Source organism: Cryptomeria japonica, chromosome 4, assembly GCF_030272615.1.
Source record: "Cryptomeria japonica chromosome 4, Sugi_1.0, whole genome shotgun sequence".
Classification (NCBI taxonomy): Eukaryota; Viridiplantae; Streptophyta; class Pinopsida; order Cupressales; family Cupressaceae; genus Cryptomeria; species Cryptomeria japonica.
This window is the reverse complement of record NC_081408.1, coordinates 71,380,576-71,405,322: the sequence shown is the minus strand read 5'-3', so window position 1 is coordinate 71,405,322 and position 24,747 is coordinate 71,380,576. Positions and strand designations below refer to the sequence as shown.

General features: G+C 31.9%; 1 protein-coding gene across 1 annotated transcript; it reads left to right on the top strand.

Moving 5' to 3' along the window:
• Window positions 1-571: 571 nt before the first annotated feature.
• On the top strand, window positions 572-3,616 carry LOC131074167 (cysteine-rich receptor-like protein kinase 43). The gene is made up of 7 exons (XM_058010735.2): window positions 572-1,400; window positions 1,665-1,808; window positions 1,913-2,058; window positions 2,179-2,389; window positions 2,465-2,699; window positions 2,790-2,940; window positions 3,035-3,616. Exons 1-7 carry the CDS (start codon window positions 581-583, stop codon window positions 3,413-3,415), a joined length of 2,088 nt encoding a protein of 695 aa, XP_057866718.2. The 5' UTR covers window positions 572-580; the 3' UTR covers window positions 3,416-3,616.
• Window positions 3,617-24,747: the final 21,131 nt, after the last annotated feature.

Here is a 24,747-nt window from a genome sequence, read left to right as displayed (position 1 = left end):
TGATGGATGGCATCTATATCTCTTACCATCATCCTCACGAGATGTCCCAACAAATTGAACTGCAAGTCTTTGACAATAACTCATATTAAAAAAATATATATATATAATTATATTTTTCCTCGAAGTCGTGCAACTGCATCGAAAGTCTTGAATTTAGTTCTCGTCGGTTGCTATCATCTTCCACGTGTAATTTATGTTTGACATTGAAGTTTCCTACGATGAAGATCAAATTGATGGGAAACATATCTCTTCTTCGAGTGGCTCAATTTTTCTATCTTGCTGGTGCGTTTCCGTAGGCATGTCAAGAGTCTCATTAATGAATGAAGAAAAAGGGGCGGCTGGCACTGAAAATTGTATGTACCAAGTTACGTGTGATGGCGAATGCAACGTCAGTTCTAATAGTCAAGATAAACATCGTCAGTTCTAATAGTCAAGCAGTCGGTAGGCAGTACCAACAAATAATAAATATTTATTTTATTTTTATTAATCAAAATTTATAAAAATAATCATAGCTAATTCATCCCTGCACCATCTGAGAGATTGGCTAAGAGCCAAACTCAGACTTAACAAAAACAAGAGGATGAAGTACAACTGTTTACTCTGTATTCCTTACAGAGGAACAATTTTTCTTCCAACCCTCCTCCTTTTGCTGTTTGTAATGAATTTTCCTTCCGTTATATGTACTTATGTAGGGAGCAGATGCGACAATTCCTCTACTTTCACTAATGGCAGCACCTATTCCACAAACTTAAACCTAGTTATCAACGATCTGTTTCTTAATGCACCAAAAAGCTCAGGGTTTAACATTTCTTCTCGTGGCCAATCTCCCAATAAAATATATGGTCTGCTTCAGTGTACTGGGAATATATCAGCAGAGAGATGCTCAAAATGTGCAGTGGAAGCAAATAACAGCAATCACGACCTTTGCCCCAACGACATAGGTGGGAAAATATGGTTGGATGACTGTTTCATGCGCTATCACAACTCTAATTTCATTTCAAGCCTTGATACTACTGGATTTAAGTTGCTGAACACGATGGATATTAGTTCAAATAGAGATGATTTCAAGAACATAACCACTGGGCTTCTGTCGAATCTGTCTGACAAAGCTTACATCCCAGCAAATAAGGGATATGCTGTTGGATCAGCCAATTATAGTGCTACTGGAATAGTATATGGTTTAGTTCAATGTTGGAGAGATATATCAATACAAGATTGCAGACCATGCTTGGTTAAAGCAAGAGTAAATCTGAGCGATTGCTGTTCGACAAAACAAGGAGCCCAGTTTCTGAGCGGGAGCTGTAAGGTAAGATATGAGATTTACCACTTTTTTGACTCTGCACAGTCACCCTCTCCCTCCCCTGAGGGGTTCATACCTCCACCTCTTTCCACACCAGAAAGTAAGTCTACTCAGCTCCTCCTGTAATTAATATTATTTATTTGATCCAAGATCCAATGGTTTGGGCTATTATGCTATTCGAGTCACCAACCCAATTGCATATTGATTTGTTGGTATATTTTTTAATGTATGCAAATGTATTCTCTTCAACATTTTGTTTTATTTTTTATTGCTAACAGCCATCTCCTTGAAGTCTAACCCAGTTTTCCTCTTTTCATTATACTGCTACAATTGTAATAAATAAAGATTGAACTGTATTTTGCAGAAAAGTCTTCAAAAACATTACCTATCATTTTGGGGCTTGTGGGAGGCATCATTCTAGTTCTATTTATTTGTCTGATCATATTCAGAAAAAGAGTTAAATCTCTGTGTTTTAAGGAACCAATAACTATTGCTACTCCTAACCAAGGTGCTCCTTTCAAAATGTATTTCTGGTTTTCAGTTTTGCTGGTTGTGGTTTTAGTGTAACAAATTCTGCAGGCTTACCCACTTTTCTCTGATTGTTTTCTACAGCTACAGAGATGCATGGGGTATCCCCTGAATCTGAGTTAATGCAAGAACATAATTTGGTCTTCAGCTTAGAAGCTCTAGTAGAAGCCACACAAAATTTTCATGGCAGCAATAAGCTTGGGGAGGGTGGCTTTGGTGCGGTATACAAGGTGGGTTGACACTTTATTTATGGTTTAGAGTATCATCGATTTAATAACATATGGACAGATCTATGGGATATCTAGAGATGGAAATGAGATAGCTTTAAATCTATTTTTTTTATGTTTCAGGGGACCACTAGAGATGGAAATGAGATAGCAGTGAAGAAGCTTTCTGCCAAATCTAAACAAGGGAAGAAAGAATTTATGAATGAAGTAAAATTGGTGGCTAATGTTCAGCACCGAAACCTTGCAAGGCTGCTCGGCTGTTGTGTAGAGGGAGATCAAAGGTTGCTTGTTTATGATTATTTTGTTAACAGGAGCTTAGACACATTTATATTTGGTAAGTGGCCATTGAACTTCAATTTACTTTGGAAAAGATGAATAGCTGATTAATATTTTCTAATTGGGCTTGCAGATGTAGAGAAGCGCAAAGAGTTAGACTGGCAAAAACTTTATAATATCATCACTGGAATTGCTCGTGGGCTTCTCTATCTTCACCAGGAGCCACAATTGAGAATCATTCATAGAGATATTAAGGCAAACAATATTTTGCTTGACCACAAACTCATTCCAAAGATAGGTGACTTTGGCTTAGCCAAACTTTTTCCTGAAGACAAGACACACATCCATACAAGAGTTGCAGGCACATAGTAAGCATCATAAAAATAGTGCAATTTGTGTGCTTTGAGATTTAAATAGTTCATGGTTTAACATTCATAACAATTTGAATTTCAATGCAGCGGTTACATGCCTCCAGAGTATGCAATGAGAGGGCAGCTGTCTGTTAAAGTAGACGTCTATAGTTTTGGAGTAGTGCTGCTCGAGATCGTGAGTGGAAGGAAAAACAATGATATTGATCTTCCATACGATATGCAACACCTTGTAGAATGGGTAAGAAATTGGATTTCCAACTACCCATTTCTCTGAATTGTTACTTTTCAGTGTTAGGAGCCAGATTGTAAAGATTTAATGGCGTGTAATGCAGGCATGGAAACTGTTCCAGGGAGGAAATACGCTGAATATGGTGGATTCAGAGGCATCGGGGGTCAGTGAGGAGCAGGCTTTAAGATGCATTCATGTTGGGCTTCTATGTGTACAAGCAAATGCAACACTTCGTCCAGTTATGTCTGATGTTATTACGATGATCTCTAGCAGTTCAGTGACATTGCCAAATCCTTCAAAGCCTGCTTTTGTAAGTACAGGTGAGAGCCATTCTTCAAAATCAGAACCAAAGTCAATGTCAAGTTGGGGGATTGAGGAGCATAAAATCGTAACAACATCACAGATTTCAGCTCCAACTACGTCATCTTCTTCAGGTATTCGTTCAGTAAATGAAGCTTCGATTACCGAAGTAGAGGCTAGGTAAAATTATCAAGTCACCGCTTTTAACAACCGTAAATCTGATTTCCATACTGGTCTTGGTATGTATGCAATTTATGTAAATGCTTCCTCAAATTTCAATGAGGGGCCAACTGTCTTAGTAGGGCCGAACTCATTTCTTGTAAAGCTGATTTTGATGGTATTTGGACAGCTTCTACAATTTCAAGTGGTATTTTATAGTTTCAAATCTTCTAAAGATGTATGCGATGATTTATAATTTCACAATTTATGGATAATTTTCAGTAATATTATATATATATATAAGATTAATAATGTTTATATTTAGCTAGAAAGTTGAAATCATTTAGGATTAGAGATCAATTTAATTATTTCTGTTAAATCGGAGTAAAAACTATCTTATTTTTGTACAACTTGAGTTGGTCTAGTGGTGAAAAAAAAAAAACAATCAATTTTTTTTTAAATCTATTAAATTAAAAATATTTTTAAAATATACAAAATAAGTTTAATAATATTTAAAAAAATAGAATATACAATTTTAATTAGATATTAATAACCTTTTTTCCCTCATTATAACATTAAATATATGAATTTATATTCTTTTGAATTATTAGAAATTCATAATATTAAATTATTTGTAAATGTTTTAAAAATTTTCGATATTTTAATTTCATCATTTTAATTTAATCGCAATATTAAATTTAACTTATTTTTCAATAAGTTTTAGAATAAAGAATCATTTTTATTTTAAATGTTGAAAGTGTTAAAAAAAATTTCAAACATTATTTTGGAGTATGTTATACAATTGCACACTTGTTTAGAAAATATGGGTTTCTTTCCAAAAGGATAATATATATGAAGGATTTTTTTAAACTTGTGTTATAGTAAATGATAGAAATTAACAATTAGCTATTAATATGAACAAATATTTAGCTAATCCTTTCCTATGTGGCAAACCTTAGGATACAAACTTCAAGCATCGTTGAACTGGCAATTGTGTATCATGGATTGATCGCGGCCAAGGAAAAGGGACTTAAGTGTATCATTTTTGAACGTGACTCGAGTAATACCATCATGATGCTTAGAAGGGCAGGGAAAATAGATTGGAAAACTATCCCACTCATTGCCAAGTATCACAAGCTCATTCACTTTCTGGGAGATGTTAGGCTTTGCCATGTGACATGAGAAGGAAATTATGTAGTGCAAATGTTGGTGTGGATGGGCCCATATGTTAAGAATTTGAAACTTTCAACCCACTTGCATGATATCTCGATGGAGTCATATGCCATGATCTTGAAGGACTTGTCAGTTAATGATGCATAATCCCAAAGTTGGCTTTCTTGTACTTGCCCTTCTTTCTCTTTCCTTTCCTTGTTGGTTAAGTCACTAGGATTTAAAAAATCATTGATGGTATTACCTGCCATTGTATCCCTAGGCTTGTCACTTTCTCAACCTAGTTTTGTATATTGCATATATGGGTAGCAATTTGACCGATATCTTTTCTAAACATAAGATAAATGGGGAGTTGTGGGACAAGGAGATTAAAGGAAACCTGGATAATTATTTTGAAGGGATGATAGGCCATGACCATAAGCTCTCTGCCGATTTTGTTAATGCTTGGGACAATGGAAATGTGAAGATTGGTAGTGTTACTTTCATGGTTTCGGTGGAGACTATTGTGAAGGTGACATGGCTAGCCCTAGATGCTTTCTCATTTCCCCAAAAAACCCAAAGAGAATTACAAGGGTAATTTTGATTAGTTTTTTCAACCGAAAGAAAGAGTTTCCAAGCTCCAAAGTGGCTACAAAAGGGAGGATCTCCCCAAAAATTTTAAGGATGTGGCTCTATTGATCATGAAGTATGTCACCTTGGATGATAGGGAAAAAGGGTTCCACATGTAGATTTTTCCCATACTAGATCATCTACAGTTTGGAGTAAGAATAAATTTCCCCTTGTAGATTATGCCTTCTTTGTCTTAGTCTATTTGTAAAACCATAGAAAAGGGTAAACCCCCTCTCTACAAATGTCTTATTAGGAGAATGTATAACTTCCACCTAGATTTATCCCCCTCTTGTGGGGTCCCTTCCATTATGGTTGGGTTTACCTATGATCCTAATTTTATTGTTGACCTTATTAGTACCCCCTCTAATTGTCAGGAACAAATTATGCCCCAATTTGGCTCTAATATGCCCACTAGGGAAAACCTTACTCGAATGGCCAAATTTAGGGTCATTGCTGCTACCAAAAAGGAGAAGGATGTGGTCGAGAAGATTGTTTATTTTAGCTATAAGTATCTATCTTTGGAGGATTCAAACTTTTTAGATACCTCAAGATTAGATTGGTCCCCTGCAAAAATCACCCCTTTCTTGGTATTTGTAATCCTCAAAGCACCACTTTGTCTCTAGAAACAAAATGTGAATGACTTGCATGAAGATTTTCAAAGACATGAAGAGTTGATTAAATGACTCTTTGTGTAGATGAATGAGGTCGTCAAAAAAATAAATCGACTAGAAGTGGCAACTAAGGATGAAGCCAAGATTGATACTTGAGTTGATGAGTTGGATGAGGAAAGAGTTTGGAAAAAAACCAATGATCTTGTGGGTGTAATGGGACAGTGTGAAACAATGGATAGAAAGATTGGTGAAATGGACTTTAGGATCAAGAAACATCAAGAGGCCTTTAAAAAACATATTGAGAAGGTTAAGTGCACTTGCAGGGAAGTGGATAGCAAGAACAATGCCTCCCTACAGGCTATCCATGATGAGATGTAAAGGAGAAGGGGAAAAAAAAGACACATAGAGTCCTTGGCCATGGGCTTTGGCCCTACCACTTTGCTGGTCAAGGCCACCCTGACTCTACGTTGGTCTCCTCTAGTTCTGGGATTGGTTGAAGAATTTTTTTTCCTTTTTTGATAAAGAAATTAGTTTGTGCCAAGATTGATAGGAAAAGGATACCCCCAAGTACTAGACCATCATTTTGTTTCTATGCTGGGCCGTTGTTTTTTGTTCTAGTGGATCTGATTTTTTACTGTATGCTAGTTTTTTAGTTTAGTTGTTGGCTCTTTATTCACCTTGTTGGATTTATTTTCTATATTTGGTAGTGGTTTCTTTTTACCAGTTGCACATCCTTCATGTAATTTTGTTGTTGCTTTGAGATTATCTATTGATGCGGGCATATCCAACTTTAGTTAATCAAAATAAACATTTAGCTAAAACAATCTGACACCTCATCAATTGATATTTATTTTTTTAATTAATCTAACGCCTTGTGAGGTTCACCCCATTTTCCTTGATGGCTAAAATGTAATGGGTCCAAGTCATTTCCATGCTATTCTAATAAAGATCAAACACTTAACTAAAAGTTTATGTTTTTAGTATTTTGATTTACCATATAGATTTTATTGCAAATGTAATATGAAATAAAAATTGATGAAATTAATAAAAATCAAACCAATAAAAGGTGAATATTGGAGTAGGTTTTGAGGAAGGATCTAATATTTTAATTAAGAAAAGAGTAGGGAATGGGAGCTTAAATCTGAATGGCAATAATGGTGATGGGGTTGGAGACAGTAAGGGAGGGGTTGGCAAAAGTGGTTCTACTAGTTTGGTGGTGATAACTTAAGGGCATGATGCCTTCTATCCTAGAGATTCTAGTTCATGGCTTAGAATTTAAAGTTGAGTTGGCTTTGAAGGTACCTCTAGAGGTAAGAGGTATATCATCAAGTACCTTATCCAGAGTTAATTTTTTATCTTTAGTAATTCTGAGGAGGGTAAGAAATTCCCAAAAAAGTCTTCTCATTTTTGTGCTAAACATAAAGGTAAAATCTCTTCCCCTCTTGTCCTTTGTGACTCTGATCCTAATAGTGGTGATTTCTCTATCTCTATTCTTAATAGTATCAATGAGAAGAGTATTTCCATAATGTATATAACTTTGGTGGGTAGATTTATGTGTCTTATATAGAATATCAACATGGTTAGAGCTTTAGCCCTTAAAAAATTGAAAACATAAGTATATGTTGATATTTTACCTATGGCTAGAAGTTTTCTTTCTTTCTCTTTTTTATGGGAGGAGTATTTGTGTTATATTATTTCTATAGAGCCATCGCTTATTGGAAAATCTATTTCAACTCTCAAAAATAGGAACTTAGATTTAATACTACTAAATTTTCTTTTAGCTTGATTCTAGTTTGGGTTAGATTCCCCAATCTTCCAATGTGTCCTAAAGGGTAATTTTGACATTTTAGTTAGTTTTTGACCATGGATGAAATGACTATATCCAAGAAGAACTTAGTGTATGATAGAATCTATATTAGTCTGAAGTAGTCTTCGAAACTACTCACATGAATAAGAATTAAATTTACACTTGGTGGATAGGACCAATTGGTAGAGTTTGATTTAATTCATTTGACTATTTTTTTTGTAAAGAAGTACGTTATTGGGCTAAGAATTTCCCAAGTAAGATGGACAAGCCCATAAAAGAGGTGCGGAAGGAGAAGGTCAATGAAGCTGCTAAATAAAGGGGTACCTTGCTGAGGATTTTTCTTCGATAGAAAATTATTTTATTATTTTCAATGTTTCTCTTAGTGATGCAAACATCTCTAAAGAACTCCAAGATCTTTCTCACCCAACTTCAAGTGTAATACTTAAGAATGAGGCTCCACCCTTCAATATAGAGTCTTGTTTGAAATTAGGCTATGGCACTCAGTTTGTTGTCTAATATCCTAACTCAGATTCCTCCTCAAAATATAATGAGGGAGGTTTAGAGGATTACAAGGATAGACCCCAAAACTCTATAAAGTTATGCGAGCATGAAATTTCTATTGAGAAGAGTGATGTTCATTAGGTTCTGAAAATGGTTGCAATTTCTATCACTATTCTGATGGGAGAATCAAATTAGGCTCTTGTATAATAGTTAAAACCAAGAATAGAAAAAACCCACATTCCCCTACCCTATCCTAGGGACCGATCACTAGGAATAAGTAGAAGGTAAATTTTGGGTCACAACCTAAGGGTAAGTGTAAACTATTATCCCAAAATAATAGGGAAAAGGAGAGTAAATTAGAAACTGTTGAAGGGATCTTGAAACCAGTATTTCATATATGCTCAAGGGAACTCTATAAATTATAATGAAACTATATCATGGAGTAAAAGAGGGTTAAATAAACTCCACAAGCATGATCTCTTATCAAATTTGATTTGGGATCATAAGATTGATATTTTTCTTATTCAAGAAACTAAAACATAGTATGATAAGATGGAAGATATTTAGAACCACTATTTCAAGGAATTTGTTATTCATGGACGTAATGTAAAGGGTTCTTTATGTGGTCTTTCAACATTTTAGAATATGGAAATTATTAAAGGTGTGGATTTGACGAGATTCTAATTAATTAACTACTCAATCTTACCATTTAAGTGGTGATAATTCCTGCATTATTTATGATATTTATGCTCCTAATAACAATAATGTGAGGAAGAAGATCTAGAAAAAATTGGGAATTTCCAAATTTTCTTTTCAAGTATAAAATTAGTAGGCTATGGGGGATTGCAATACTTATCTTAAAGAAGATAAGAAATTGGTGGAATCTCAAGCCTCTATGGATAATAGGTATAATCTGATTGATTTTATTAAGTAGCAATATTTATTTTATGTGGACTTGTAAGGTGTCTCAAATACTTTGTCTAATCATTATGTGCAGGAGGATCTTATTCAAGTAAAACTAGACTTTACTCTCATTTATTTTGACTCGTTCACCTGTTTCTCCTATTCTCTCTTGGCCCTCACTAGGATAGAATCCAATTATTTTCTAATTTGTTTCACTATTAAGTTTTTGGATACAAAAAAAATTCCCTTTTATTTTTATAAAGATGTGGTTCATATGTCAAAACCTTAGATGAAGGATTAAAGAACTATGGCAAATTAGGATTGAGGAATTGTCTATGCTCAAAGTTCCTTAGATATTGGTCTTTCGTGAAAGATAATGTTTAGAAGTACAATTAATGGTTCTTTGACCAAATTTTTAGAGAAAAGGAATCTATCAGGTATAAATTTAATGGGTTGTAGAAGGAGATTTAGATAAAAGGTTTAAATTCACCAATTTAGGCTTAAGAGAATGATCTCTTTTCCCATCTCCACAATATTATTTCTAAAGAAGAATATTTTTAGAAATGATGTTAGAGAGTTAATTCTTGTAAATTTCTACAATCCATGATAGTAACAAGAGTAAATTTTGGATGTTCTAGAATTGTTTAGATTGAAAGTGGCAACAAGAATATCATGTTTTACCATATTTCTACTCTCGAGCATCATGTAACTAATCAAATCAAATTTATCCATAATAATGATTCAATTCTTGAGGATGAACGAGTTATTCTTATGGAGGGATCTAATTTTTTCTCTAATTTTTTTTTTTTTTTTTTTTTTGTATATGGACCTCAAACTTCAGTGTTAAGCTTAACTTTGATTTAAGTTATTCCAAAGTTTCTATTATATTTTTGGGTAAAATTACAAAGATATGTCACACTTTTATAAAGGAAATGACCATCTTTGATCGAAGTTTTGACTTGAATTACTAGAAAATAAAAATATGTATCATATTGAAAATGATGTAAACTAATAAAATGTGTATTTTTCATGTATTTAATATTTTTATTCTCTTAAAACAAAAATATTATAGTATAGTTTTTAAAGAAACTAACACTATAAGTTAATTGTTGATACAATTTTGAAAAACAAAGTTACATAAAACATTTCTTTTTATATAGTAAGTTTTTCATTTTCTTCATTTAGTTTTTTCGTGTGTTTACAAATTTGAATTTTAGTACATGATTTTTATTTTTCTCAATTTTATAAATGCATTTTTTAAAATAAACATAAATATGCACATGTATTGAGAATAAAAAATTTCCATTTGACATCACCTTTCTAATTAACAATTTATCTAAAAGAAAAAAAAAACTAAACCATCTTGACATGAAATCTATAATCTAGTGTATCAATTTTTTCTAATTTTTAAATAAGTTTAATAAAAATTAAAAAATTAAAGATAAATAATAATCAAAATATTTTTAAAAAGTTATTTTTTTTAAACTACACTTACAGATTTACAAAGGGTATTTTTATAGTTTTAAATAAATATTTTTCAAATAATTTCATACTTTTTGGTAAATTCTCCTCAATGTGGTGTTAAATATGCATTTAGTTAATAGTTTTGGTTGGAAAATTTGTAGACATATCTAACATAAATAAATCTATCCACCTCATATGTTTGACTACAATTGATTTTTACATCGAAATACTAAAATGCACTTTTGATGATAAGTTGACGTAAATTTGATAGGGCTTTGTAATTTTACCCTATTGTGAAAGATGTTGTTGATACTACTAAGGGGATCTTTTGTATTATAAATACTCTCAAGGAATTATACACTACTTTCATTGTTCTTATCCCTAAATACTTACAACTAGAAGTTTTGAAGGCTTTAGACCCTTCAACTTATGCAAACCCATTTATAAAATCTTCTCTAAATTTTTGCTAACTAGATTGGAATCTATTGCCTCATATATTATTTCTATTCAAGAAATTAGATTTGGTCCTAATAGGGATATTCTTGATTGCAATCTTATAGTACATGAAAATATCCATTCTCTTTCTCTTAAAAACAAAACTATTTTTTTGCTTAAAATTGATATCATGTATACTTATGATAGTGTGAATTGGAAATTAATTTTGGGATTTTTATATGGTTTTGGTTTAGGAATAAAATTTGTGGATATCATTTTGCAATTTATTTATTTCCTAATATTTTTTTTATTATTTATGCATCTTCCTTTAGAATTCTTCAAAAGTCATAAAGGAATTAAGCAAGGAGACTTTATTTCTCCTTTTCTCTTTATTATCATGGTGGAATCTTTAGGAAGAACCATGAAAAGGGCCATTAATGATTATTTTGTAAATCAATCAAAATAATTTTATTTAAAAATGATTGATGAAATTGATAATAATTGTTATCCAAAGGCAATATGATTCATTTTTTTAATGATAATAAATGATGAAGACTTAAGGAATGAGACCCTTTTTATTGGCTCTTGTACATCCTAAAATAAAATAATAATATTATATTGGCTGTGAGAGGCTCGAAACTCTAAATTAGTTGGAAAACTAATATCAATAAGTGAATACTATCCCACACTATCGAATATCTTTCATCACAACCTTGACTCTTTTTATCCCAATCTTTTGGAAGGCTTCTTGGTCTCTTCTAACAAGAAATTGCTCATTGTCAATATTAAGAACATCATGTCTAATTTTCAATGGACCCTTGTTAATGTCTATGCTCCTAATGTTCGCAGTATTAGGGCCCAATTATGGAGATCCATAAATACCTAGATTGATAATGAAGCTGATGAGTTATGGATGATTGCTGGAGATCTTAATTCTTCCCTCTATCCCTTAGATAAAGTTGGTGGTATTGAAGATTTTTTGAATAGTATGGGTGAACTAGCTGACTTCATAGCCTCCACTAGTCTCTTGGATATACCTCTCAGTGGTTTTAAATTTACCTAGACTAATAGAAGACATGGAGATCGTCTTATTTAGGTAAGGCTTGATAGATTCCTAATTTCTTCAAATTGGAACTTCCTAGACTCTTTCTACCTTAGATCTTCTCCTCACTCAAGATTGGATCACAATGTTATCATCCTAAGAATGGGTGAACTAGGGATTAGAAATCCCTAGCCATTTAGGTATGAAATGAAGTGGGTTGAACATTAAGACTTTAGAGGGTTGGTTGAAGAATGGTGGAACACTTCTGTTGTGGGCACACCCATGTTTAAAACTACCCAAAAGCTAAAGATTCTCAAAGAAAAAGTCAAGGGCCAGAATAGATATTCTTTTGGTAATATCTTTGAGGAGAAGAAGACCTTAATCGGAGATCTACAAGATATCCCATCTAAAATTGAAGAACAATAGGATTTCAAATAAAATTCCAAGGAGGAATTGGATATTCAAAATAAGTGGCTTAGACTCAACAGAAAAGAAGAAGTTTACTGGAAATAGAAGTTGAGGATCCAGTGGCTCTTGAATGGTGATAAAAAAATGAAGTTTTTTCATTAGTCCACTCTCAAAAATAGAAGTAGAAATAAAATTGGCTATCTTATAAGGGAGAATGGATCTAAGGTGGATGATGAAGACGAGATGGTAAATCTCTCCATCAATTGTTTTAAAACTAATCAACCTATGACCCAAGGGGTGAATTAGGATATGAGAAACATGCTAGAAATTATACCTAAAGTTATTGAAGATTCAAATGTCCTGGACATCAACAAAAGAATTTCTATGCAAGAGGTCAAGACTGCTTTGTTTTTCTTCTCCCCTAACAAGGCCCCAGGCCTGAATGGATTCGCTCCTGCTTTCTTTCAAGATTTCTAGGATATTGTCAGGAATGACCTATTTAATGCTACTAGAGACTTCTACAGATCAGGTTATCTCCTGAAACAACTTAATGCCACATTTTTTTCTCCTATTCTGAAGAATAACAATTCTATTTCCACCAAGGATTTCAGGCCTATTAGTTTATGTAATATTGTTTATAAAATAATATCCAAAACTATGGTCTATAGATTAAAACCCTTGCTTGACAAAATGATCTCCAACAATCAAAAAGCCTTTGTGGAAGGAAGACATATTATTGATGTAGTCCTGGTGGCTCATGGGATGGTTCATTCTATGGATTGTAGCAAAAAACCTTTGATGGCTGTAAAACTTGATATTTCTAAAGCCTATGATAATTTTTCTTGGGACTTTCTCCTTGATGTTATTAGGAGATACGGTTTTAAGGGTAAATTTTTAGACTCGATTGAGCAATGTGTTTGTACCCCCAGCCTCTCAATCCTTTTTAATTGTTCTCCCAAGGCTTATTTCTCCTATGGAAAAGGGCTTAGACAAGGTGAACCCCTCTCACCCTATCTCTTCATTATTGTTGTTGAAGTATTAGGGAGGAATCTTGAAAAACTAAAATGTGAGGGTTCTCTCAAAGGCTTAAAAGCCACTTCATCCCTACAACCTATCACTCATCAACAATTTGTTGATAATACTATCATCTTTGGTGTGGCTTTTATCTTTGATCCTAAACTTTGGAAAAAAACCCTGGAGAGTTATGCTTCCATCTCTAAACAATGTATTAATTTTGTGAAAAGCTAACTATTTTTTCTTTATGCCAAACCCTCACTACAAGCTAAAATATCATCCATTATTTGTTTCCAAATAGCTACTCTCCTGGACTCCTATCTTGGCTTACCCCTGTTCTCTAATCACCCTAGTTAGAAATTTTGGAATGGCTTGCTAGAGAGATTTCAAATGAAGTTGGCCAGTTGGAAAGGGAAACTTCTCAGTATGGCAGGTAAAATTCAACTTGTTAAATCTTGCCTTCAAAATGTGCCTATTTATTACCTCTCTCTTTTCAAGTTACCTTGTGTGGTGGCAGAAAAAATGAAAGGATACAAAAAAGGTTCTTTTGCTCCAATATGGAAGAAAAAAGTAGATTCTCCTTGGTCTCTTAGGACAAAGTGTGCAGACCTTGGAATTGTGGAGGATTGGGAATTAGAAAGATTAAAATATTTAATAAGGCACTTATTACTAAGATAGGCTGGCTACTATTTGAGGAACAAAAAGACTAGACATAGATCTTTAAAGCTAAATATTTCTTGAGTAACAATGGGGAAAAAATTATTTATTAAGAGGAGCTCCCCATGGGATCAACCATTCGGAATAGTGTGGCTAAAATAAGATAGGACATCATAATAAATGGGAAGGTCATTATAGGTAATGGAAGATAGACTAAGTTCTAGAAAGACACTTGGGTGCAGGGGAAACCTTTGTATTCTCTCCCACATCTAAACAACATCAAGAAGTGCCTAAATTGTCATCTAGTGGGACAGGTGCATGGCCTTCTAACTTGGAATCAGGGCCTTGCATCCTGGATTGATTTGAGAAAACTTGTCACCTCTCATCCAGATGTGATTCCATCCACCAGAAGTATGATCTTGAAGGAAGTCGCTAACCTCTCAGCCATGTTATGTAACTACTCTCTTTACACTCCTAGGGAGGAGGATGAATGGATTTAGAAATGGAGTACTTCTAGCAAGTTCACTATTAATTTTGTCTATCACCTTTTGGAGGATAACAATAACAAAGATGATTTATGGAAAGCTATATGAATAAAGGGGTTAATTCCTAAAATTAACTATTTCTGGTGGGTGACTGATCATGGTCAAATTCTTACTATAGATAACCTAAATAAAAGGGGGTTTTCTTTGGTAAATAGGTGTGAACTATGTTATATGGACTCTAAAAGTATTGATCACGTCTTCCAACATTGTAACTTTTCTCATGAAATATGGGATCAAATCTAGAGGAAGTTTAACACTTATTGGGTGCAACTCAAGTCTTTCAATGAATTCATCAAGGCATGGCAATTTCCCCCTACCCCCACTCGATTTCTAAGAGCATATGGCATCAAACTCCCCCTTTTATTGCATGGAACATTTGGAAGGAACACAACAATAGGATATTCAAAGAAGAGACGAGAAGTAGAAAAATTATTGCCAACATAATCATACAACAAATTAAAGAAAATGTGAATGCGAATTCTATTGGTTTCACCAAAACCCTCCCCTCTTTGCTAGATCTTAGATGAAAACAGAGTTGGCGAGTTCGACATAATTTTTTGAATGTTAATTGATAAAAACTGATCCTGAGAACCTCACGCTCTTGGCTACCCCTAGAAGTTGGATGGATTAAATGCAACTTTGATGTTTTCTCTAAAGGTAATCTGGGAATCTTGAGGGCAGGAGGTATAATCTGTGATCATAGAGGATTTTTAGTTGTGGGGTATGGATCTGGTTTAGGTACTACCACTAACAACAAGGTGGAAGCTTGGGTGGCTCAGATGGGTCTCCAATGTCTCTCTGACATCAAGAAAATAAATTTGATTCTAGAAGGAGATTATACACTCATTGTCAACTGTCTCAATAATGTCATCTATCCTTTGTGGGAAATCAAAGAGACCATTGGTAGATGCAAATGGCTGAAAGAGTTGTTCAATGAAATTAGAATACAACATATATACAAATAAGATAATAGGGTGAGTGATATTATAGTGAATCAAAGTCGCAATAGGTTAGATTGGTAGGTATTCAAGTTTGAGAAAAAAAATAGAGAGCTGAAGGAAACCCTTGCACAGGAAAGAAGAATCTAAAAAAAGAAGGTGGGAAATGGAATAGAGATGCTGGATTGAGTTTGTTCAACATGTTTAATGTGAGTGATCCTTTCTTTTTTTTAAATGATCAGGTCCACCAAGGTGGGGCCTTAACCTATGTAGGAAAATTCAAAGTCAGAAGAAAGAGCGTGATGAGGATATTCTTGGCAGGAGTTATGGCTTTTTCAAATTTTATACCTTAACGGACTTTTGTCAATATGGATTTTATGTGGTGGACCCCTACATGAGCTTATGTAGGCTTGTGATGATTCAAATTCATGATCCCATGGGTTTTCTTTCTAGTCAAATAACATATGTTGTCTATGACATGGATAAGAACTTTCCTAATGTGAGTACAATGGCTTCAGATGATGATTTCTCTTGGATCAGGAAACTTTTGGATTTCATGATAAAGATAAGGAGAAACTTATATTTTTACATCACCTTAATGAGTAATAATTTCAAATGGTGTCCAACATGCAAGTACCCTAGAAAGATTAAATTTTGGTTTGATAATTCTAAAAACTTATATTCCAAACGAAGCAAGAAATGGAAAATTTGTAATCTTCTGTCTGGTCGCTTTCACAGAATCTTTGTTCCCACTACTCAAATAAATTCTAAAATGGGAGGCCCTCTCAAATGCAATAAACCTAAAAATTATGATGGACTTAAAGATAATAAGGATTTGTGGGACATTTCTCATGAATTGAGTTTTACCCCTTTCTTCTTAGTGATTAAAGGCTACAACAAGGAGCTCTCTGCCAGGGTCTGCAACTCTTGGCATAATGGGAAGGTCATGGTTGGTAGAATCTCCTTCACTGTTAATCTTGAATACATTGTGGAGGTAGCTGGTCTTCAGAATGATGGAGAGCTGGTGGAAAGGAAGAGTGTGGGGGATTACAAGAAGTTTATGAGGAGATTTTCAGGAAGGATGAAAACTGATGCATCTCCATAATGGGTATGATCATTTTTCCTTACCTCAACCTTATCTGTTGGTTATTTATTATGTTATGAGATATTTTACTATTGAGGGATGGTACATAACTATGCATGGGTACCACTTCCCTATCCTCAACCATGTTAGGAATTTGAAGAAAATCAATATGCCCTTTTTTCTCTTTTCCTCCCTTAAAACCTGTATCCAAAATGGGGTGAATCCCCCACTCCATCAAGTCCTTAATTAGTTGATGTATAAATTTTTTGTTGATCATTCTTCCACTGTTAGCAGTCTTTCCCTTGCCTCTGTAAGTGTTGGTAGCTCCAATAAATTCTTTACTAAAACCCCTATCCTACCGCCCTCAATTCTAAAAACACACAACTCTCTCAGCCCTAGGAATTCTATGATAACTATTTCTACTAGTTCAGTTGCGGTATTGGAAAAGGACTCTTTGGAATTAGCCCTTCTTGATGTTAACCTTGATAAATGAAAGCTTGAAACCCCCAAAAACACCCCGAGAAAAGATAAGAAGACTAGCAGCGACTCGATTGGGTCTAGTATCACCATTGACTTAGAGCTCCGTAAATCTAAGAAAGAAGGGGAAAAAGATGAGAATCGAGAAAAGTATGATAGTGGCTTGGGAGAGAGAAGATCTACCCATCTACAGGCTAAAGGAGAATTAATTATGAGAAAAATGAGTTCAAACTAATGAATACCCCCTCTTGGAAATCTATAAACTTGATGAGGAAGAGGATGAGAAGGATAACCCTAAAGATGAAGATTTCCAAGTGAAATATGAAGAGAAGAACAATAACCCCAACAAGGATATGGAGGAAGCAGAGGAACTGAGGAATGAGAACAATAATTCTGAAAGTGAACCTGAGGATGAAGAGGAAAGGGAGGATGAGAGTAGTAAAATAGAAATTGAACGCGATTCCCTACTTAGAAGCCTGGTGGACCCTTATAACTCAGAAGATGATGAAATTGTTAAGTTATCACCCATGTCAACCGATCATGAGGAAATTTATAAGATTAAGGGGCAGTTAATTGAAATAAAAGAAATATTATCTACTTTGGAGCAGGAAAATGCGGAACATGACAAGAATATTAATTAATTATGTGATGTTAATTCTCTTTGCCAAATTACTAATGCGTCATGAACAATGCTGTTATGGGGCCAATCTTTGGTTATGGCAAAATTCAAAGGAATAAAAAGAAGAAGGCTAAGAGGGGCGAGTACGAGCTAAACGAGGAGGAGGACATGGACCAAGATGATACATGGATTCAAAATCTGGGAAGGTTAAACAAAAATTGGAACCTAATCAAGAAAGAGTAGCTCTTCTTAGTTATGTTTCTGCTTATGCTTTTACGGTTAAGACTTGTCTTTTTTAGAACAATTGTGGGGTCTTCAAACCCCTTTCGATTAATTGGTTAGTTTATTACTATACTAGAAAGTCTAATATTGATATGAACTCTATGATAATTCGATCTAAGGAGAAGGTTAATAAGTTAGCTACAGGGTGATGAAATCTTTTGATTATTTTTGAAGGGAGATCATTTTTTATGTGCTGATGGTTGTATGATCTTGTAAGTTCATTGTTGTATCTCCAGTTTAGGATCGCGTCCTTGCTAATCTAATAAAAAACTAAATAAAAAAATGCCTTTCAACAAATATTTTATTATGATCTTAATATGATATATTACTGAGTATATATTATATATTCCTATGTATGATATGTTGATCACTAGTGGCATGATTATCTATAACATTAACTATATTTAGCAACTTAAATACTCTTATTATGATTGCTCAGATATGTCTTTCCATAGGTAGTATTATGAATAATGGTGAAAATGTTTCTCATGGAGAATCATATCGTCTAATATTGAATTCTAATTTTGTCTTTATTTCAAAGAAATATCATAACAAGTGATATTATAGATACAATTTTGGCTAGCCTTCTTCTTTCTATCATAACATTCAAACCATTGTAAATTTTTGTGTCATTTTTTTGGGTTTTGAGATATTTATTAGACAACTATCAAAAGAAAGGAAATAACATTTGACACTAAGTTTTAAAGAATTTTACATACATTTTTTTATCTTAAAATTCATTTCTCTATAGGTTGTAATCATTGGTATTATTAAAAAATATTTACTTTTTTGGAAATATTATGAAAAAATAGATAGGGTTCATTCTTTCTATTGTTAATATTAGACAAAGTAGATGCTTTAATCTAGTGGTCAAACTTTAGACAATATTTTCATTAATTTTTCTCTATAGGCTACATTTTTGAGAATTTTTTTTAAGATTACATTCTTGGAAAGCTTATCAAAATTTGGATAGAGTTTATTCTTTAAGTTTTATTGTTGCACATAGTATATATTCTTTAATTTAATCTTCAATGTTTATTCATAAACCTAAATCTCAAATTCTCTCATACCAAATACTTTCCTACCATAATAAATCTTCAAAATAAAATATAATTGAAGGCTTGCCAAATTTAGGAATTTAGGACCTTTATGTACACAAATAATATAGAAAGAACCTTTTTATTTCAAACCACCTAAGTTGACAACAAGAAGTAGTGATACATTTCATTAAAGATAAGATTCTTGACCCATTTGTAAAATCATTAAATGAGGGTTTAGAGAAGTTTACAAAGAAATCATTATTTTAATTGAAGTTTCAAAGAAACCACAAAGTTGTGTGTAACCATAATAAACCAAACAAAGTGATAGAAGAAGATTTTGAAGATAAATAATTATAGCTACCAAGAATAAACATTCATACATTTGATGGTAGAAATTTAATTTCATGAATAAGACTTATGGAACAACAATTTAAGTTTCACAATATATACCAAATAATTACATGGTTATACATAGTTTGAAACTATGTTGAGTAGGACCTTACTAATGGTACCAATTGAAGATGAGTGATAAACAATAAAAAATATATTATCGATAAAAAAAGGGTAAGGAATCAATAGTCTTCTATGAACAACCATGTGTTGGCAACTATTTTACCGAACTAAAAATGTTAAAAAAATTAGATCTTTGGATAAATATAATGTTGAGCAATTGAAAATTGGTACTTGAAGCTTCTAAAGTGACATCTTAAAAAAGGCTAGAATTGGACATTAGTGGAATTAACAAGTACATTCAACATGAATTTCATTTGATGGAGCCTTCTATAGCTCTCCAAAAGCTATGCAACAATAATTACATATTAAGAAACAAAACACTACTAAAGGTGATATAATGAGATTAGTTGAAAAAATGGGACTAATCATACAAGTGAAAACATCAAAAAATTATCTAAACTAAATGGAAGTATAAAATTATCTCCTCAAGGAGAGGTAGAGAAACTTAATAAAATAGTATAATTTCAAATTGTGACAAAAAAGGGTCAAGGAGTCATAAGTGTTCTAGAATTAAGAAAATAAATGACCTTAAAGAAGAGGGAGATGTACAGGTAAAATAATAAAATATAAAAAATCAAGAATGGGGATTTCTAGGAAAATGAAAAAATTATTATCTCCTTGTGTATTGAAAAAAATAAATACAACACAAGCATTAAATGTAATTGGTAATATAAAAAGTAAAAATATAAAATTATTGGTTGATAGTGGTAGGGGAAACAACTTTATTGATAGAAGGCTAGATCATGAGCTATATCCAATCTCTAATTTTCAAGTCATGATAACCAATGGAAAACAACACTATTGGTGTTAAATGCCATCATATTAAAGTCTCACTAGAAAATATAAACTATTTTCATAAACTTTTTCTATCCCTATTAGGAGTGTGGATGTAGTTTTTGGTATGCAATGGATTAAACTATTAGGAATAGTACCTGTAAATTTTTAAGATTTACCTCTGAATTTTAGTACACATGGAAAAATATATGAACCCTTGGGATAAAATCATCAACAAGTGTAATAATTAGGTCCCATAAGATGGAGAAATTTGTCAAGAAACATTCTCATAATATAGGAGCACAATTATATTTAATAGAAGCACGAAATTGGATAACTTAAGATCAACCCAAAATTAACTAAATTATTTAATATCAATAGCAAAATATTTAATATTAATATGAGGACTAGGATGAATAGTTTAAGGAAGAAATCAAGGAAGAGAGTGAAATTGGAGGATTTTGAAATTTCTGACTAGAGCCCATTGCCCCCAATCATATGGAAGATGATGAGATGGTCCCCCATTCAAATAAAATATCGTTAGACAAACAAAATAGAAATAAGGTGGAGGTTCAAATAAACAGTCTCAAAGGGCGTGTTCTCAACCTAGAAGAGAAGAATGAAGATTGTAGACAAAATTTTGACAACTTGTGTGAGGCTTTCAATTCTCTCTGTAATATTATTGATGATGTAATGAATAGGGAAAAATTAAGAAGAAAATAAGGAAGTTTGCAAAGCAAGGGAAGAAAGTGGAGTGCACTGAAGGTAGAGAAGATGAGCATAAGGACACCTAGACAATCCAGATCGACAAGCTTCAGCACAACTAGAACTAGATAAAAAATGATTAGGCAATTCTCTCTATTTTTAGTTAAGAAAAATACTAGGTATAGGAAGTTAATGGTTTTGATAGTGTTAATGCTTTGTTGGGCTTGCGTGCCACCTAAAATAGACTTTATTTTGATGATGACTGTTACTACTGTGTTTAATTTTGTTAATGCTTGTAAATATGTTTCTATGATAGGTACATGGCAGTTAATTAGAGTTATCATGTTTAGTTATAGAGACATGTTAGCTTTTGATCAGTTTTTTAGGGTTGGCTTGGGATCTTTGTGATAGGCTATTTGAGCATAGGGTTTTTATTGTTGTTCTATTTCCCTTTTTTTTTCATAGGTTTAGGGCCTTCTCCCTACTAATATAATAAAAAAAAACATAATCTATAGAATCTAAGGTTTTACCTCTATTCAAAGACCATAATCATGACATTGAATTAATACCAAGAATAATTATTTATCCCAATAAAATATTTATTCCATATTATAATATTTAAGAAAATGGACTATCCATTTAGAACATTCTCTCATTCAAAGAAGCTAAAAAATATCACTTCGAAAAAGAAGTTTCATATTCCTATTTTTAACGAATTGAAAGATAATTAAATGTAACAATACAAATATGTCTTTAGATTGACATGAATTGAATAATCAATACTTTTGGTGTCACTTTAATATGTTTAAAGATGGACCCTAAGAGGAGAGTATTTTTTTTGTCTAATAGTAGATTCTATAAATATTCATTCATACCTATCATCTTAAGAAGAAAAAATATTTCTAAAAGATATTAAGGTGAATGTCCTAAAGTTTTTGGTGAAATGTTGATATCCAAACAAAATAAAAGGGAGCCAATTAATACATTGAGCCACTTAAAATATTAGGAATTTCCATACAACAATGGTGGAAATATTAGTAGATTTAATTATAAGGTTTTCAATGTCAAATAATCTTTGATGTAATTTGTCTTATATTGAATAAAATCATGAACAATACATATTTTTATGGACTCTATAACCCCTCAGAGTTTATAGGAAATTTATTTATACAAAATATACAAAAACTTGATGGAATTTCCAAAAACAATTTTTTTAAAAAGTAGCTCAAAACTCCTAATCAAATGAAATAATTTTCTAATTGGAGATGTAACATGGTATGATGAATAGTTCATACAATATATTTTAGAGTTGCTAAAAATCAAGGGTAATTATTTTCTAAAGGAGAAGAAAATTTTATGACCCTAATATGATATATTTGTAATTATATATTATATAATCCCAAGTATCATATGTTGAATGCTTGTGGCATGCTTAACCTTAACATTAATTATAGTTAGTATCCTATATAATCATAATTAGGATGAAGGGATATATCCTAAACAAAGATGGAGATGTTTCTCCTATAACATCATATCATCTATTATTAAATTCATATGTTTTCACTTAATAATTGGAGGTCACCCACTCAAAGTGATTCAATATGATTCTCTCTTTAATTTATTTCTAATAAATATTATAATATATTAAAAAAATCCATTATACACACAAATAATTTATGTTTCAAAATTAATATAGATAAATATCTTCTATTGTGATATGTATAATTGAATAACATGAGAATTAGGTAAGTCATAATGTTCAAATCAACTCTTTTAAAATTTCTATAGATAGGTTATGCGATAGTTTTCACATCTCTACGATTAACTTTTAATAGTATAATAATAATTTCTAAAGTCTTCTATAAATATCCCAATATGTCTTAGAGGTAAAAATAACATTGAAAAAAAAAAACTTAACATAATTTAATTAATGTGAAAAATTAAATAAAAAATTCTAAGTGTTATTTTTGTCAAATTGTGTAATAAAGTAGTATTGTACTAATAAAATGTGAAAATAGTGGATCACATGGAAGATTTTGACTTCTATGATCAATATTTTAAAGATATGTGTACCTATTGGAAAATTGATGATAAATTTTAATATCATAAAAATGTATTCATTACATATCTGCATATAAGTGACTCCATGATGATAAGATTTCAAATAAAGCTAAGATGTAAGATTTAATATGTTAATAAAATAAAAAATTATTTAAATGAATTGTAATATAGATCAATTAAATAAGAACTTAAAAGTACATATCCAAGGAGTAATATATTTGTGTCTAATAAATATATTACATTAAATGTTCAAAATTTAAATAAATAATACAATATACTTGAATCTTATTTTAAAGGAGAATTTAATGTTATTAGGTGTCTCAGATAGATCTATCACATTAGAAATTTTAGATATATTATTATAGTGTATCAAAATCAATAACTTTCTATTTCTCTACTCAAATCACTTTTGCAAATATAGATTCTCCTTCATCAATATCTAGATCAGAATTTGACCCCTTTGTGTGAACATAATATATGATAGTCCCAAATGTTACAAACTATTCACCTATATTTTTAAAGCTACATTAAGAAACAAAATACTTGGCTATATGGTTGGGATTTTAATGTGAAAGGTATAATATCTGCCTTATTTCAAAAACTATAAGTGAATAACTTTGAGAATGATTAAGGACAACTAGTACTCATCTAACATGTTCTTAAATAATGATGTAGTATTGACGTCATTAGATAGCTTATTTTAAGGCTTGTTAGTGTGTAGAAGAGGTGTTCACTTCATTGATATGCTAAGTGTTCAAAATTAATTAAACTTTCCCCTTAAATACAACCCATACATTTCATCCATAAGAAAACTCATAATGACTAGAAGCTATAATAAGAATAAATATGAAGTTTGAATATGAGATTTATAATATATTGGAACATTTTCTTATCTATGAATCTACCCAAAATCTTTCGTACAATTATAAATCTAACTTTGATAATAAATTAATAAAACTAAAAATTGAATATGAATCTTAAATATAAATACTAATAATCACAAATTACTAGGTTACATTAAAATTAATTATTTTGTACACCAATAATAATATTAAGAACAAACTAATCAAATAATTTTAAAATAAAATAAAATAAAAAATACAACTTTACAAATTTCACTATTACAATATTCAATACCTAATTTGTTTCCATAAGAATGAGAAATGAGACCATTCAAATTCACATTATTCAAAACATGCAGACACGTAGAAGATAAGGAAAAACCACGTCTTACATTGCTGCTTTTTTTTTCTTTCAAACTCAAACTATCGAATCAATTTGGATGATGCACGTTCCAATTGTTTTGATTTTCTTAATGTGTTATTATTGTCAACTTTTAATGTTACTTTTTAACAAACAATATGATGGGCCCCATTCTACCTAAAGAATTATAATTATATTGGGCAGAAGAAAATGTTAAAATTCTAGTAACAAGATCTGTCATACCAAGCCAAACTATTTCCTTTCACGTTTATATTTGAAGTAGTAGAGACGGGCAAGGGTTTTATTGTCTCAGCTCCGAAGAGCCTAGTCAAATTTAAATTGTTCTTTCAAGATACTTTTAAAAAAAACATATTTCTTTTCTTAATATATACATTTTTCTTTAAAAAAAACTCCAAACCAACTTCATGGAACCTACCTCCATATTTAAAACATTTACATTTTTCTCCGATGGCAACATTATTGCAAAAGAATGAC